This window comes from Furipterus horrens, unplaced genomic scaffold (assembly GCF_987537825.1).
Source record: "Furipterus horrens unplaced genomic scaffold, mFurHor1.1.pri manual_scaffold_2, whole genome shotgun sequence".
NCBI classification, from domain to species: domain Eukaryota; kingdom Metazoa; phylum Chordata; class Mammalia; order Chiroptera; family Furipteridae; genus Furipterus; species Furipterus horrens.
In genome coordinates this window covers 193,637,829-193,653,639 of record NW_028327172.1, presented here as the reverse complement: position 1 = coordinate 193,653,639, position 15,811 = coordinate 193,637,829, and the positions used below count along the sequence as shown (strand labels likewise).

At 38.0% G+C, this 15,811-nt stretch overlaps 1 protein-coding gene across 3 annotated transcripts in view; it reads right to left on the bottom strand.

Moving 5' to 3' along the window:
• The window catches only part of SMIM14 (small integral membrane protein 14), a 60,098-nt gene that overhangs the window by 28,220 nt on the left and 16,067 nt on the right, over positions 1-15,811 (bottom strand). For 2 of the 3 annotated variants that reach the window (XM_090266973.1, XM_090266972.1), the window contains exon 2: positions 5,563-5,672. In XM_090266973.1, the coding sequence (XP_090123099.1) occupies positions 5,563-5,637 (75 nt within the window). In that variant the 5' untranslated portion in view covers positions 5,638-5,672. Of the gene's footprint in view, positions 1-5,562; positions 5,673-7,503; positions 7,585-15,811 lie in introns of all 3 variants that reach the window. The other variant, XM_090266971.1, reaches the window with a different exon arrangement.

The following is a 15,811-nucleotide window of genomic DNA, read 5'->3' as shown; positions in this document are numbered from 1 at the left end:
TTCTAGCAGTTCTGGGTGTTTTTCTTTTGAGGTTAGTTGTGATCCTTCTTACGATTGCGCAAGGAGCAAAGCCCGTCTACCTATGCCTCCATCTTGACTGAAAGTCCTCCCTAGTCTTTTTCTATGTACATAATATATATGATATATGTGTATATGTGTACACAAAAGCAAGACCATACTAAATGCCATTTTTATATCATGCTTTTTTCATTTCATATTATAAATGCATTTCCCTCATGTTATTAAATACTCTTAAAGGACATAATTATTTTAAACAGCTGTATAGACTTCCGGCCAAGATGGAGGCTTAGACAGACGCGCTAGGTCTCCCTCTACAACTAGAGAGGAATACAACTACTTCAAAACAAAGGATAACTAGAAATTCCAGAAAATAAAACTACACAGAAGCCCAACATATGAAGTTATAAACCAGCGGCGCCCTTTGGGCAGGTAGGACGAGAGAAAGAGGGCGGAGCTGTTTGCGGTCGCACCTGGGACAGCGGCGGGGAGAACAACCCCGGCTGCAGTCGAACCCCCGGCAGCTCGCGACCCCAACGCTGGGGAAAGCAGCCACCACATCGCCTTGAACAGTGAGGCCCAGGGGGGCGGGAGGACGGATCCCGGTCTCCTAGCGGAATAACTGTGTGAATCCATCTTAGACCCCCGCCCCCAAAGAAAGCGCCACAGAGCTGCGAAATAGGTCGCGGACAGTCACCGGTTGCTGGATTGTGACGCGTACACAGGCACTGCCCCCTACAGCCGGCCCAAGAAAACAAAACGCATCTGTCAAAATGAGGCAGACAACTATAGAAATCCCGGTGGCACAGCTCACCAGGCAACAGATGGAGAACCTGACAGATGAACAGATAAGAAACCTGTCAGATGATCAGTTCTGGGCCATTGTTATCAGGTGGCTTACAGAATTCACAAAAGATTTGGAAAAAGATGAGAAAGAAGCGAAAAACACTCATAACGAAAGGAACAAAACCACATACGAGACAGATGGTGAGGAAATAAAATCCAGAGTTCATTTCAACAAACCGGAATATGGAGAAGGAACAAGCAGTCAAACAATGCAGCGAGAGGAAATGGGAAGCAACGATGAGAGGATCAGAAACCTCTGGGACAGCTATAAAAGGCCCAACATAAGAATCATTGGTTTGCCAGAGAGCGAGGAAGATGAACTAGAACTTGAAAAATTGAGTGAAAATATAATAAAGGAGAACTTCCCAGATTTGGGGAAGGGAATAGACTTACAGGTCCAGGAAGCACAGAGAGTTCCAAAAAAACTGGACCCAGGGAGAACCACTCCAAGACACATTATAATCAAAATGTCAAAAATTAAAGATAAAGAGAGAATCTTAAAAGCAGCAAGAGAGAAGAAAAGAATTATGTACAAAGGGGTCCCAATTAGACTATCAGCTGACTTCTCAAGGGAGACCCTGCAGGCAAGAAGGGACTGGCAAGAAATATTCAAAGTAATGAAAATCCAAAACCTACAACCACGAATACTCTATCCAGCGAAATTGTCATTCAGAATAGAAGGACAGAGAAAGTGTTTCCAGGACAAAATAAAACTGAAAGAGTTCATTAGATCCAAACCACTGTTATATGAGATGTTAAAGGGACTGGTTTAGAAAAAGGAGGATCAAGACAATGAAATCTAAAATGAAAACTGCATCACAAGAAACAACAGAAGCTAGGGAATTGAAACAAAGGCAAACTAAACAGGCAACGAGACTGGAAAAAGGACTATAGGTACGGGGAACATATTGGGGGGAGGTCAACAGGGAGGGGGAATGGGGAGAGGGAGGGAGATGATATAGGCATTAAGGATCATGGTAGGAGGGAATGGAATAGACAGAGAGAGGTTGAGAAGAACTGTATGCACAACTAATGGACATGATCTAAAAGGGGGGGGCAACTGGAGGGAGGGGGGCCACCGGGTGGAGGGGAGCAGAGGGAAGGGAAATTGGCACAAATGTAATATTATAATCAATAAAACACATTAAAAAAAATAAATAAACAGCTGTATAATATTCCATTATATGAATGTACCATAATATAACCGTTACCCTACTGGTAGGCATTTAGGTTGTTTATAACTTTCTATTACTATGACTAAATGCTATAGTAAAGAGTATTATACATAAAACTTTAACAAATTTCTGAATTTAGACATATTATTTCAAAAGACATTTTTTCAGTACAGATGTTTAGAAATAGCTTAAATATCAAGAATTAGATATGGCTCAATAATGCTGCTTAATTATGAACTTAGGCAAAAGAAGAATATGCATGACATAAAAATTACAAAGCACACACTCAAGGGGAGGACTCGGTGAGCACCAAAGCCGCACTGAAGTAAGTCCTTCTCTATAGGGTAAACCCCTGCACAGCAGCTCCTCCTGCATGGTAGCCAGTCCTCGCAGCTGGTCAGCCTGGGGGCTCAATTCCTCCCAGTGATACCAACAGCAATCAAGGCTCTACTACAACAGGACAAATGCACACAGCCCACACAGGAGCACATCTGGAGTTCCCAGCTTAGGTGACTGGGAAGGCTGCACCACTGAGCCCTACAGGACACCTACTACACAAGGGCACTCTACCAAGACCAGAAGATATAGCAGCTCTACCTAATACACAGAAACAAACATAGGGAAGCAGCCAAAATGTAGAGACAAAGAAACAGGTCCCAAATGAAAGAAAGGAATAAAACTCCAGAAAAAGAAATAAATAAAATGGAAACAAACTACCAGATACAGAGTTCAAAACAATGGTATAAGGATGCTCAAAGAACTTAGAACTTCAACAGCATGAAAAAGGACATAGAATCTTTTTTTTTTTAAACAGTCAGAAATGAAGGATACACTAACTGAAATAAAAAAATACATTACAGGGAATCAACAGTAGAGTACATGAAGCCGAGAATCAAATAATGTTTTGGAATACAAGTAAGAAAAAACAACCAATTAGAACAGCAAAAAAAAAAAAAATCCAAAAAAACTGGAGATAGTGTAAGAAGCCTCTGAGACAACCTCAGGTGTACCAACATTCACATCACGGGAATGCAAGAAGGAGAAAAGAGAGAGCAAGAAATTGAAAACCTATGTGAAAAAATGATAGAGGAACTTCCCTAACCTCGTGAAGGAAATAGACACAGAAGTCCAGAAGGACAGAATCCCAAACAAGATAAACCCAAAGGGTCCCACACCAATACACATCATAATTGAAAGAGGACCAGACCAAGACACATCATAATTAAAATGCAAATGGCTAAAGACAAACAGATAATCTTAAAAGCAGCAAGAGAAAAGCAGTTAGTTACCCACAAGGGAGCTCCCATAAGACTATAAGCTGATTTCTCAACAGAAACTTTGCAGACCAAAAGGGAGCGGCGAGAAATATCAAGGTAATGAAAAACCGGGACCTACAGCCAAGATTGCTGTACCCAGCAAAGATATCACTTAGAATGAATGGACATATAAAGACCCCAGACAAGGAAAAGCTAAAGGAGTTCATCACCACCAAACCAGTATCATATAACACATTAAAGGGTCTTTTTAAGAAGGAAAAAAAGATTTGAAAAATGAACAATAAAACAGCAGTAAATACATATCTATCAACAACTGAATCTAAAAACAAAATCAACAAGCAGAAAAGAAACAGGCTCATAGATACAGAGAACATTTTGACAGTGGCCAGATGGGAGAGGGGTTGGGGGGTTAGGTAAAGAAGGTGAAGGGATTAGGTTGTTACAGAATAGTCATGGGGGTGTAAAGTACAGCATAGGGAATATAGTCAATTATATTCTAATAACTATGTATGGTATCAGATGGGTACGATTTTATCAGGATGATCACATAGTAAGTTACATAATGTCTAACCACTGGTGTGTAGAGCTGAAATTAATATAATATTGTATGTCAACTGTAATTGAAAAATGAAAAATAAAAAAATTATAAAGCACAATTCAATTCAAACAAATATGTATCAAACCCAATCAGCAAGTTTCCTTAATAAACCAAATGAGTTTCTCTTCACTTCTGGAATCTTCAATACTGCTATCAGTATATCTATCCATGAGTGGACCACCCATAAGTAATTTACTGTGAAAATATCTGGCATAGATTAAAAAACTGTGGACTCTTAAAGGATTCATAATCTATTCTCACATAATTACAAAGTACTTCAAATCAGGATTACTATAAACAACATCTCATCAAGCATGATTTAATGTGCCCATTAAACACGGCTTTCTTGGCAATCCACTAAAGTAAAGAGAATTGAAATGTACAGGGAATCATAAAAAGTAGGGCTTAGTTTTAGCCACTTCTAGCAAAGCAGCAGAGTTAATAGAAAAAAGCATGTTACTATGTTAAAAATAAAAAATACCATACTAATAAAAGGATTAGTAGCCTTATTAAATACTGATCTGGGAAAATTTACCACAGTTCAAGTATAAGTCTATTTTTTTTTCCTAACGTCACAGTAATTTGAAAAAACATTTTTGTCATATGTTTGATTGAATTTAGATATAAAAAATATCAGCTAACTTCATGAATAAACAGAAGAAAATATTTTTTAAAACATCCTTTCCTCAGACGCATCTATTTTACATCAAGTTATCAGATATATGACATTCCCATTATGTTTCTGTACCCACAAGAGTGATATAATTTTGAAGTTCTTAGTTTATTGCTTTCCCTCTATGGCATTCTTAAGGATCATAAATCCTAGTATATGCTGATTCTAAAGTAAACATCATGGATAAGAAATACATTTCTGATAACTACATATAGACACTGAGTCAGCAGAGAGCTCTTATTAATTACCAACGACTCAAATATTCGAACAAGTGTTTGTACCTGCCTTTATTAACTGGCCAAAGATGACATACCCCATACAAAAGTATTCTAAGACAACAAAATGCTGTTATAATGTATATGATAACAGTATTACGCTTTATTGTTAATAATGACCAAATTTCTCCTTTCGTACATAATGTTAAGAAATATAATGTACAGACAGCCCCATATTTAAGCTTATAGACTAGAAAAGTCTTACAAATGGTTTAATTCAAATCTCGCTACTATAAAAATTCTGTTCAGAAATATACCTCCATTAAATAATTAATTTGGATTTTAAAATGCTGTGTATAGAGATTTTTTATTGTCATGCCATTTGGAGGAGTGGGATTTGAATGATACCATAACAGAAACTGACTTCACAGCAATTTATCAGGCAAACAAGCTCCATGTACCTAATGACTATATTAATACAGAACAAAAAAGGCTGTACATGAATGTGTTGCCCACCCATGATGGGGAATTTCACCAACATGAATCTAACATAAATAAAAACAAAAATTTGTTCTTATCTCTAATAAAATAATTGCTGGCAAGCCTTTTAACTATTATGACTTAAGCCACTGTGGAATTTCAATTATGAAATAATTTTAGTGACCATCAGATGAAAATCTTCCAATAACCAACAATTTCACAAAAAGAGCACAGAAGCAGTACAGTTTAGTTCTGAATAGGACTGTCCTGTTCATCTCACCAGATTGATCAGCCTTCTCATTGCATGCTCATGAGAGCAAACACATTCACAGGGATCGAATCCACCTTCTGCCATGATTGACCAGCTTGATTTAACTTGACTGTTTATATCTAGGAGGAAGAAAAAAACATTGTAAGACTACCATTCAGAGTTATTCTCTCTCTTGAGCTATGAAAATTTCATATATTGTAAAATTATTTCATAATAGTTCTCTTAATTTAGTTCATATTTATTAATGACCCATAGCTATGAACTTATTACTAATCTTTTATGTATTATGAATCTATACAAATGACTGTCTACCCCTTTGGCCATCAGGCTAGGATCCAATAAACGCCACTATCTTCAGATGCTCTGTATTGTCTGCACCTGTGAAGCTGATGATGCTAGAGACCATCTCTGCTTAATTACTTAATTCTTTAGTTTTCTTAGCTCCATGTACTGCTGTGGATTGAATGTTTGTCCCCTCCCTCCAAAAATTCACATGTTGAAGCCTTAATCCCAATGTGATAGTATTTGGAAGTAAGGATTTTGGGAGGTAATTCAGTCATGGTAGTGTAGCCCTCATGATTAGTGCCTTTAAAGAAGAGACATGAGAGAAATGATCTCTTTTCCACTACATGAAGATACAGCAAGAAGGCATCTGTCTACAAACCAGGGAGAGGGTCCTTCACCAGACAAATAATCTGCTGGCACCTTGATCACAGACATCCCAGACCCAGAACTGTGAGAAATAAATGTTGTTTAAGTCACCTCATCTATGGTATTTTGCTATAGTAGCCCAAGTGGACTAAGACAACTTCGAAGCCTTTATCCTACCAAGAAGGCTCTCTGAAAGAAAAAATTGAGTTAACTAAACTGATAACCATATGTTTTCTTTGGGGGTGGGAATAAGGACATAAATCAACATAATTAACATGACAATGGCCATAAAACAGCTGGGAAGATTTTAAAATATATAAGTAACAAGTGAGAGGCCAAGATGGGATACTATTGATATATAAGATAGAAAAGGACAGATCAACAGAATGATTCATAAATTAACCTAAAGAATTTACTTCATTCATTCATTAAAAAAAAAAAAATTAGTACCTGCGCTAGGCATCATCAGAAATATAAAAGTGAGCTAACTCTATAATTGTCCTTACCTTAATACGACAATTATTCTAATAGTGAAGACAGATACTATCTGGATATTTTTTAAATTATAAATAACTTGTAAATGCTATAAAACATAAATGAACCAAAAGAGTGTAAAGACAACCCACAGAATGAGAGAAAATATTTGCAAATCATATATCTGATAAAAAATTTAATATCCCGAATATATAAAGAACCCCTCTAACTCAATACCAAAAACCCAGTAACAACTGAATTGTAAAATGGGCAAAGGACTTGAACAGGCACTTCTCCAAAAGTACATATATGGCCAATAAGCTGCTGAAAAAAGGGCTCAATGTTATTAATCATTAGAGAAATACAAATCGAAGCCACAATGAAATACCACATCACACCTTTTAGAATGAATATAATTTAAAAAATGAAAACAAATGATGTGAAGCAATTAGAAGCCTTCTGTATTGCTGGCAGGAATGTTAAAATGGTATAGTCTCTCTGGAAAAGTTTGATAGTTCTTCAATAAGATAAACATATAATTATCAATAACCCAACAATTCCATTTATAGGTATGCACCCTAAAGATTTAAAAACAGGAACTCAAACAGATACTTATATGCTAAATGTTCATAATAGCCAAAAGGTGGAAACAACCCACATATCCATCAATAGATGAATAGATAAACAAAATGTAAAATGTACATACAATGGCTTCTTATTCAGCCATAAAAAGGAATGAAGTTCTGATATATAGATGAACCCTGAAAACATGCTAAGTAATACCAGTCAGACACAAAATAATAAATATTGTGTAATTTCACTTATATGAAATATCTACAGACCCTGGCCTGGCAGCTCAGTTGATTAGAACGTCCTCCCCATACGCCAAGGTTGTGGGTTTGATCCCTGGTCAGGGCACATACAAAAATCAACCAATGAATACAGTAGTCCCTCAGAGAAGGAAAACTCTGATTCCAAAAAACCTCCGCTGCCTTGCGGCATACCTCTTCAGGGGAAAGGCTAAGGGAGTAAACCCCGACAGAAAATCCGGAGCCGGAGTCCCTAAGGCGGTCTGACGTTGTAGTCAACACCGGCAACTCCTGCGGCGCACCTGAAGCCAAGCTGTATTGACTCCGTCTTTCCCTTGGACCCTTCAGCTGCGAAGAGAGGGGGGGTCTGCTGCATGGGCAACAGCAGACCCTCCATATCACCCTGCCCAGGCTCTGTAGCTTCAGCTTCACTGGAGAGGACACTCCAGTGTCATCGCAAGATGTCGATTCAACACGGGAGGAGACAGATACCGTGTCACTCCCGAGTCGGACTGCATAACCATTCTCGGCGGTGCAGATAGACTCTTAAGAAGCTACACCATCGTCTCTCGAGACAGACGGCTGCCGACGACAATACATAAATAAGTGGAATAACAAACTGATGTCTCTCTCTCTCTCGATGTCTCTCTTTCTCCTTCCTCCCTCTCTCTAAAATCAATAATTTTTAGAAAAAAGAAGTATCTACAATAGTCAGACTCATATAGACAGAAAATAGAATGGTGGTTGTCAGAGGCTGGGGAAGAAGGAAATGGGGCATTACTGCTTAATAAGTACAGACTTTCTTATTAAAGAAATAATAAGATAATTTCTGTTTGGGGTGATTAAAAAAAAAAGTTTGGATAAAAGACAGTGGTGATAGTTGCACAACACTGTAAATCTAATTAATGCCCCTAAAGCGTATACCTTAAAAAATGGTTTTAAATGGCAAAAGTTGTTGTTAAGAGTTTACAACTTAAAAACCAATCTGGTTGTCCAGAACTGGGGCCTGGGGGAGAAATGGGATATGGCTGCTAATTGATACAGGCTTTCTTTTGGGGTGAAGAAAATGTTCTAAAATTGATTATGGTGATGTCACACAACTTCATGAATATACTAAAAATCACTGCATTGTACATTTTAAATGGTGCATTGTATGACTGATATCTCAATAAAGCTGGGGGGTTTTTGTTTTGTTTTGTCTTAAGATAAACGCTGCCTAGAAAGCGTATACAGGTTCTAAACTTATCTAGGGAGTCAGGGTAGAATTTACTCAAAAGTTAACTCAGAGTTGAAAATGGAAGGATGCACTGGAATGCAACAGGGCAAGGTGAAGTAGGTGTGGGGATCGGGGTCTGGAGGGCATTGTAGACATACAGGGAAAAGCAGTGTAGAGACCCTGTAGTGAGTAAGAGCGTGACGTGATGAAGGGACTGAAAGAAAGCCTCCAAGTGCTGGAATCCAGACAGCAAGAAGAGTGGTCTGAAATAAGACCAGAGAGGTCAAGGGGCCAGCCACAGTGGGTCTTTCAGGCCGTGTTCAAGATTAGGTCTTCATCCAAAGAGCAGTGTGAATCCCATAAAGGGTTTCATGCTGATGTGTTTTAAAAAGAAGGAACTCCTACCTTTCGCAAAAGCACGGATGGATCTGGAGAGTATTATGTTAAGTGAAATAAGCCAGTTGGTGAAAGACAAATACCATATGATCTCACCTATAAGAGGAACCTAATGAACAAAACAAGCAAATGAGCAAGAGAACCAGAGGCATGGAAACAAGGAACAGACCGACAGTAACCAGGGGGAGGGGGAAAGGAGATTAGGGGGAAAAGAAGGGGAAGGGTTTAGTCAAGGAACATGTATGAATGACTCATGGACATAGACAATGGGGTGGGGATTGACTATGGGAGTGGGGGTGGGAGGGGCAGGGAAGAGCAACGGGGGAAAAATTGGGGTAACTGTAACAGAACAACAATTAAAAAAAGAAGAAACCTAAGGAAAGGGAAAAAAAGGTCATCTTGGCTGCCCTGTGGAAAACTGATAGAGTAGATATAGGGAGCTCAGTCAAATGCTTTCAGAGGTTATGTTGGTGTTATAGAAATATATTGGTTTGATGACAGCATATAAAATCATTGGGGAGAAACAAATTATTCCATAAATGGTGTTAGGAACAGCTGGCTCCCTACCCTCATTCTTTATACCAAAACAAATTCTAGACCCATGAGTGATTTAACTTTTTAAAAATGAAGTCACATACAGAAAGAGTCAACCATAGCAATCAATTAGAATAATGTCCACAAAGTCACCTGTGATTTGCCTGGAATTTAGAATATGATAAAGCCCTGGCCAAGGAGTTCAGTTGGTTAGAGCATCATCCCAATATGCCAAGGTTGCAGGTTCAATCCCCAGTTAGTGAACATGCAAGAAGCAATCAAGGAATGCATAAACAAAAACTGATTTTTTTTCTCTCTCCTCCCCTTCCTCTCTCTAAAATCAATAAATAAAAATTTTTAAATAAGAATATGATAAAGATGCAATTTTAAACACAGACTAATAAATGGCAGGATAATTGTCTATTTTTTTCTTAATTGAAGTACTGTATGATATACATATAAAGGATTGGAACTTAATAAGCGGTTAGTTCTGGGGAAGAGAATATAATTTTAGGACAGACTAATTTTATCAATTCTTAGACATTTCTTATAATGAATATGTATTTATGTATTAAGATTTTTAACATATAGGAAAAAATCAGCTTTAAAAAGTCACCAATGTACAACAAGACAATGGGATACATGTAGAAAAACATAAATCCAAGAAATAATAAAGAGGATCAATAATTTTGACAGCTTGAAAATAATAAGTTTTTATAAACCAACAATATGCCATAAAATAAAGAGACAGAACAAACTAGGGGGAAACCCTTGCAAACATGTACCTGGGCTTATTTCCTTAATTTACAGAGAACTCTAAAAAGTAATATGAAAATGACAACCTAATAGAAAAAGGAGCAAAGATCATGTTCACAGGAACATTTATAGCCAATAAGCAAATATAAAATGGAAGTAGTGCAAATCAAATTATCTCTTTCATCAGGAGACTAGTAAAAATTAATTTATCCAGTTAATTTGGATATCCATACCGAAACAAGCGTGCAAAATTTTTGTATAAGGATGCTCACTGCAACGTTTTTTACAGGAGCAAAAAAAATGGTAATGCAAAGTGCTCATCTCTGTGGTTCTGATTAAATAAATGTAGTATAAGTACATCCTTTACAGCCCTTGAAAAGAATGAGGCAGACTTCTAGATGATGATTTGGGGAAATACAAAGTTACACTGAGGTGCAATCAAGTTGTCGAAGAGTCAGGACAACCTACTTCTCATCTAATATCTTCCAACATCTGTTTGCCTGAACTAAGGAGACGTGGGGATTGAAAGGGTGAGTGGGGTTGCAAACAACCTAATCTGAAAAGCCTAACTCTCCAGAAGCAGGAAACACCAAATATAAATTCTGACTGCTTCCTAGTTTGGGCCGAGGCCATTCTGTGTCCACACCTTACTTTGTAAATTGATTAGCCTTTACGTTAGAGAACTGACTATACATATCTAACACAGAAAACCCTTTAAGTAAATATAATCCACCCTTATACGTAAAGTTCACCCTTGAAAGCCTATTTCTCAATTGTCTTTTCAACATGTCCACAAGGGAAGAAAGAGCTCAGACTGTGCTGGTGTGGATATAAGCAAGTGTCCACTTAAAAATACTGGTCCTTCCTTCCTCTCTCTCTCTGTGCCTCCCCGGCCAACAAAATGTCAGTTAAAATTAAAAGATATTTTACTAAGATTTTTTAAAATAAAATTCAAATACTAAAATGCCTAACCAGTTCTGGAGCCCCTAAACACGGAAATGCTAAAAAAGTACAACAGGTCTTCCAATAACACTGTTTTGTTCTAACATTGATGAAAGAAAAAAAAATTGATTCCCAGCAGGGGCCACTGTTTGTGTGGAGTCTGCACATTCTCCCCATATCTGCATAGGTTTCCTTTGGATACTCTGGTGTGTGTGTAGGTTTCCTCTGGATACTCTGGGTGTGTGTGTGTGTAGGTTTCCTCTGGATACTCTGGTGTGTGTGGTTTCCTTGGATACTCTGGTGTGTGTGTGTGTGTGTGTGTGTGTGTGTGTGTGTGTGTGTGTGTGTGTGTGTGTGTGTGTGTGTGTGTTGGTTTCCTCGGATACTCTGGTGTGTGTGTGTGTAGGTTTCCTCGGATACTCTGGGGTGTGTGTGTGTGTGTATGTTTCCTCGGATACTCTGCTGTGTGTGTGTGTGTGTGTGTGTGTGTCCCCGAGACAGAATAGGGTGGTCTCCAGCCTTGTACCCTGCCTGACCTGCAAGAACAGGCTCAGGCCACCTGCTACCTGAAGTGGAATAAGTGGGCTAGAAAATAAAATGATCTTACTTGTTTTTATTCGTCTTTCTTACATGTCTGTATAGCTCACATTTCAATGTCTAATGTTAGGAGTGTTTTGAGTCTTTATACTCATATAGCAGTTTGATGTTTTTGTGACAAGAAATACACCATAGGAACTTAACTCATTTATATCAGAATTGGTTTCTTTATTCATTGTTTCACTTGAAGTCGCAGCTTTCAAGAACCTATCAATGACATTAAGTGAGGACTTACTAGCAAATTCACTTTTATAAAGAAAGGGAGATTTGCTTTTATCACCCAATAAAAAAAACAATACAAAAACAGCTTCTTAAGGGCAGAAACCTGTCTTAGTCATCACATTGCAAACACCTCCCTCACTGAGTAAGCTACGGCAATGAATAAATATTTACTGAATTTTGCAAAAGTTTATTTTTTCTCTATCTATATATGCCAAAAGCACAAAAATCAACTAGAATTTTAAAGTATACATTAGTTTTAATTAGCCTCTCCAAAAAAGGGGGAAAATATATTTATAATAGGACATTCCTCAATAGTGCTATGCTTCTATGGAACTTTCTTTATGTAAACTTGAGCTGTTTAAACTACTACAGTATTCCCTCACTTATCCCAGGTATTATGTTCCAGACCCCCCTGAGAAGTAGGAACCTTACATTTATTCTGCACTCTTAAACCTACGTAACTTTAACAACATACGTATACAGTACCGCAAAATCCCATGATATAGCAAAAAATTCACGATAAATACTTAAATATTTTTAAAAATCCCGCGATACAGTGAGGCAGCAATAAGTGAACTGCAATACGGTGAGGGACTACTGTATTCAGTTTTCAGTTCCTACTTTCCACTTGAGCGTATTGATGTGGCCAAAAAGTCCATTACATATTTTTCTGTAAATAAGAAACATTTTTCGTTTTCACCAATAACTTGTGATTTGGATATTCTGAGTACATCATCTATAGTAGCCCTCTATATCGTGGTTCACATATTACAGCCTCACTGTACCACAGGATTTTTAAAAATATTACATTTAATTATTTATCGCGGATTTTTTGCTATATCACAAGATTTTGCGGTACTATATACGTATGTTGTTAAAGTTACGTAGGTTTAAGAGTGTAGAATATGTTTAAGAACATAAGTAGTGTTTGTAAAAGCGTGGAAAAGGTTACTAAGGGAGTGGGAAAGGTTAATAAGGGACTGCGAACAGTTTATAAGTGTGTGGGAAGGGTTTATAAAGCCTTAAAATATATATAAATATGAAAATAAATGTAAGGTTCCTACTTCGCGGATTTTCACCTATCGTGGGGGGAGGGGGTCTAGAACGTAATACCCGCAATAAGTGAGGGAATACTGTATCTCCAACTATCGGCTTCTAGTGGGTAGAGGCCAGAGGTGCTGCTAAATGTCTCCCAATGCATAAGACAGCCCCACAGCAAAGAATTATTTCGCCAAATTGTCAAAAGTACCAAGAAACTTCGCAAACCACTTTTGACACGTTCGATCTATCACAGCTACTTCTCCATACACGGCACAAATCTTTTCTTGTGTTTCAGCTGCATTTTTACCTTTCTTAAAATAACAAAGCGTAATATGGCAACTCCTGCGGCGCACCTGAAGCCAAGCTGTATTGACTCCGTCTTTCCCTTGGACCCTTCAGCTGCGAAGAGAGGGGGGGTCTGCTGCATGGGCAACAGCAGACCCTCCATATCACCCTGCCCAGGCTCTGTAGCTCCTCCACTGGAGAGGACACTCCAGCGTCATCGCAAGATGTCGATTCAACACGGGAGGAGACAGATACCGTGTCACTCCCGAGTCGGACTGCACAGCCATTCTCGGCGGTGCAGATAGACTCTTTAAGAAGCTACACCATCGTCTCTCGAGACAGACGGCTGCCGATACGAATATGCCAAAAATGTTGTGTATTTTCTTTCATCTTCAGTATTAAAATGGCTACATAAAAATTCATCCATTTTGATAAGTTTTTTTAATGAACGCTGTAGGACAGCTGTCACAATACAATCTAACAAAATTGCTTTGAATGAAGTTAAGGACAGCTAAGCACTACTAGAGCCATTGTATGGAAAAAGTTTAACATACTTTTTGGCCAACCCAATACTTGATTTAAAAAAAAAAAAAAGAGTGGAAAAAGTTCTCTTCTGGCTAGGACCTCAGAACAAGTGTCAATGCACACCAGCAACTAAGTACTAAAGCAAAGAACTGAACCAATCCCACCATACATTTAAAATCCCTTGGTGTCCAGAGACATAAGAAGCTGCTCTATCCCAGGCAAGACAGAATTGAGCTACTCCATCAGAAGTCTGGTGTATCAGCCTAGAAGAGGCTTTTGCCTTTCATGTTTCAGAAGTTGTTCACCTCCCCAACATATATCCCTAATGTAAGAACAGTGTTAAATAATATCAAAGGCATCGGCTTGACCCCTGAAGACAACCAGTTTTACTGCTATTGGTTACAAAAGGCCTAAATCATAAACATATGAACCATGCCCTGAAAAAATTCATAAACTCCAGAAGAGGAGGGAGAGAAGTAAATATGGGTGTAGATGAAAAAGATGAAATAAACTGGCCATGAGTTGGTAATTACTGAAGTTGGGTGATAGGTACTGGGGAGTTCCTACATAATTTTATTTTTGAAAATCTTCATAATAAGCATTTATGTATCAGTATTCCCTATTATAATTAATTTTGTTGATAGCAATATGACTCTGGGTCTAAATTAAGCAACAGTTTATAAGTGACTTTTTATGCAGCATAAAAGGCCGAACAAGTGCATACATTTAAATCTCTCAAACCATCCACTCCTAAACAACTCAACACAGAAAAGCAGTGAAAGAACATACTCTGTATGTTAGGAAGGTAAATACAATTCCCCATGTCCTTCAAATCCGGGTCATTTTCGCCTTCCACAACAAACAAACCTTTCCAGGTAGAGTTCAGCTGCAACAAGTTAGTTGAGTCATCCTGTCTCTTCAAGGACTGAGAGAATTCTCCAGGGCTGTTAACCAATTTATTGTCTGCTGTTAGAACCTTAAACACTCCAGCTCATGCTGGGTGGGTTTAATTTACCTTATATTAACTCTGCTGGGGAGTCAGATTTAATTGCCTGGTTATAACTTTGGAAAAGGTGAAAAAGTAGATACTGTAGTTTTGTCACAGTATATTTTCTAAAATTATGCCATGAAACTACATGCTTATATATAGAATTGATTCCTTGGGAAATAAACTTCTTCAAAGTGGTTCTTAATTAGGCCAAACACTCTTACTAAGAAATAGTAAAATAGCAGTTATCAGTGATACATATTTTTATCAGATAACTAGGTTATCAGTGGTATCTCCAAAAGTACATAGAGAAAAATGAAAAACATCAACCTTCCAATTCCTCTCTCCCCAATTCTCCTCCCTTTTCCCAGAGATACCAGAGTTAACAGTCTGGTGTGAATAATTCCAGGTATTTTTATACATAATTATACCCTCAGAAATATATACACAAACATGTATCATTTTGGTAGGTTTCATGAGATTATTTTATACATGCTCTGCAACTTGTTTTTTTCCTAACATGAAAAGCCTCAGAGACCTTCAATACATAAAGTTCTATTTACCTCATTGTTTTTAATACTCCAAAATATGAACATACAATTTTAGCAACCTTTAGTAGGGATTACTTAGGGCCTTCCCAACTTTTTGTGAATGTAATATTGCAACAAAAGTCTTTGTGCCCAGCCCTGACTGGTGTGGCTCAGTGGGCTGGGCGTCATCCTGCAAACCAAAAAGTCGCCAGTTCAATTCCAGTCAGGGCACATGCCTGGGTTGTGGGCCAGGTCCCCAGTTGGGGACCTGCAAGAGGCCACCGATCAAAGT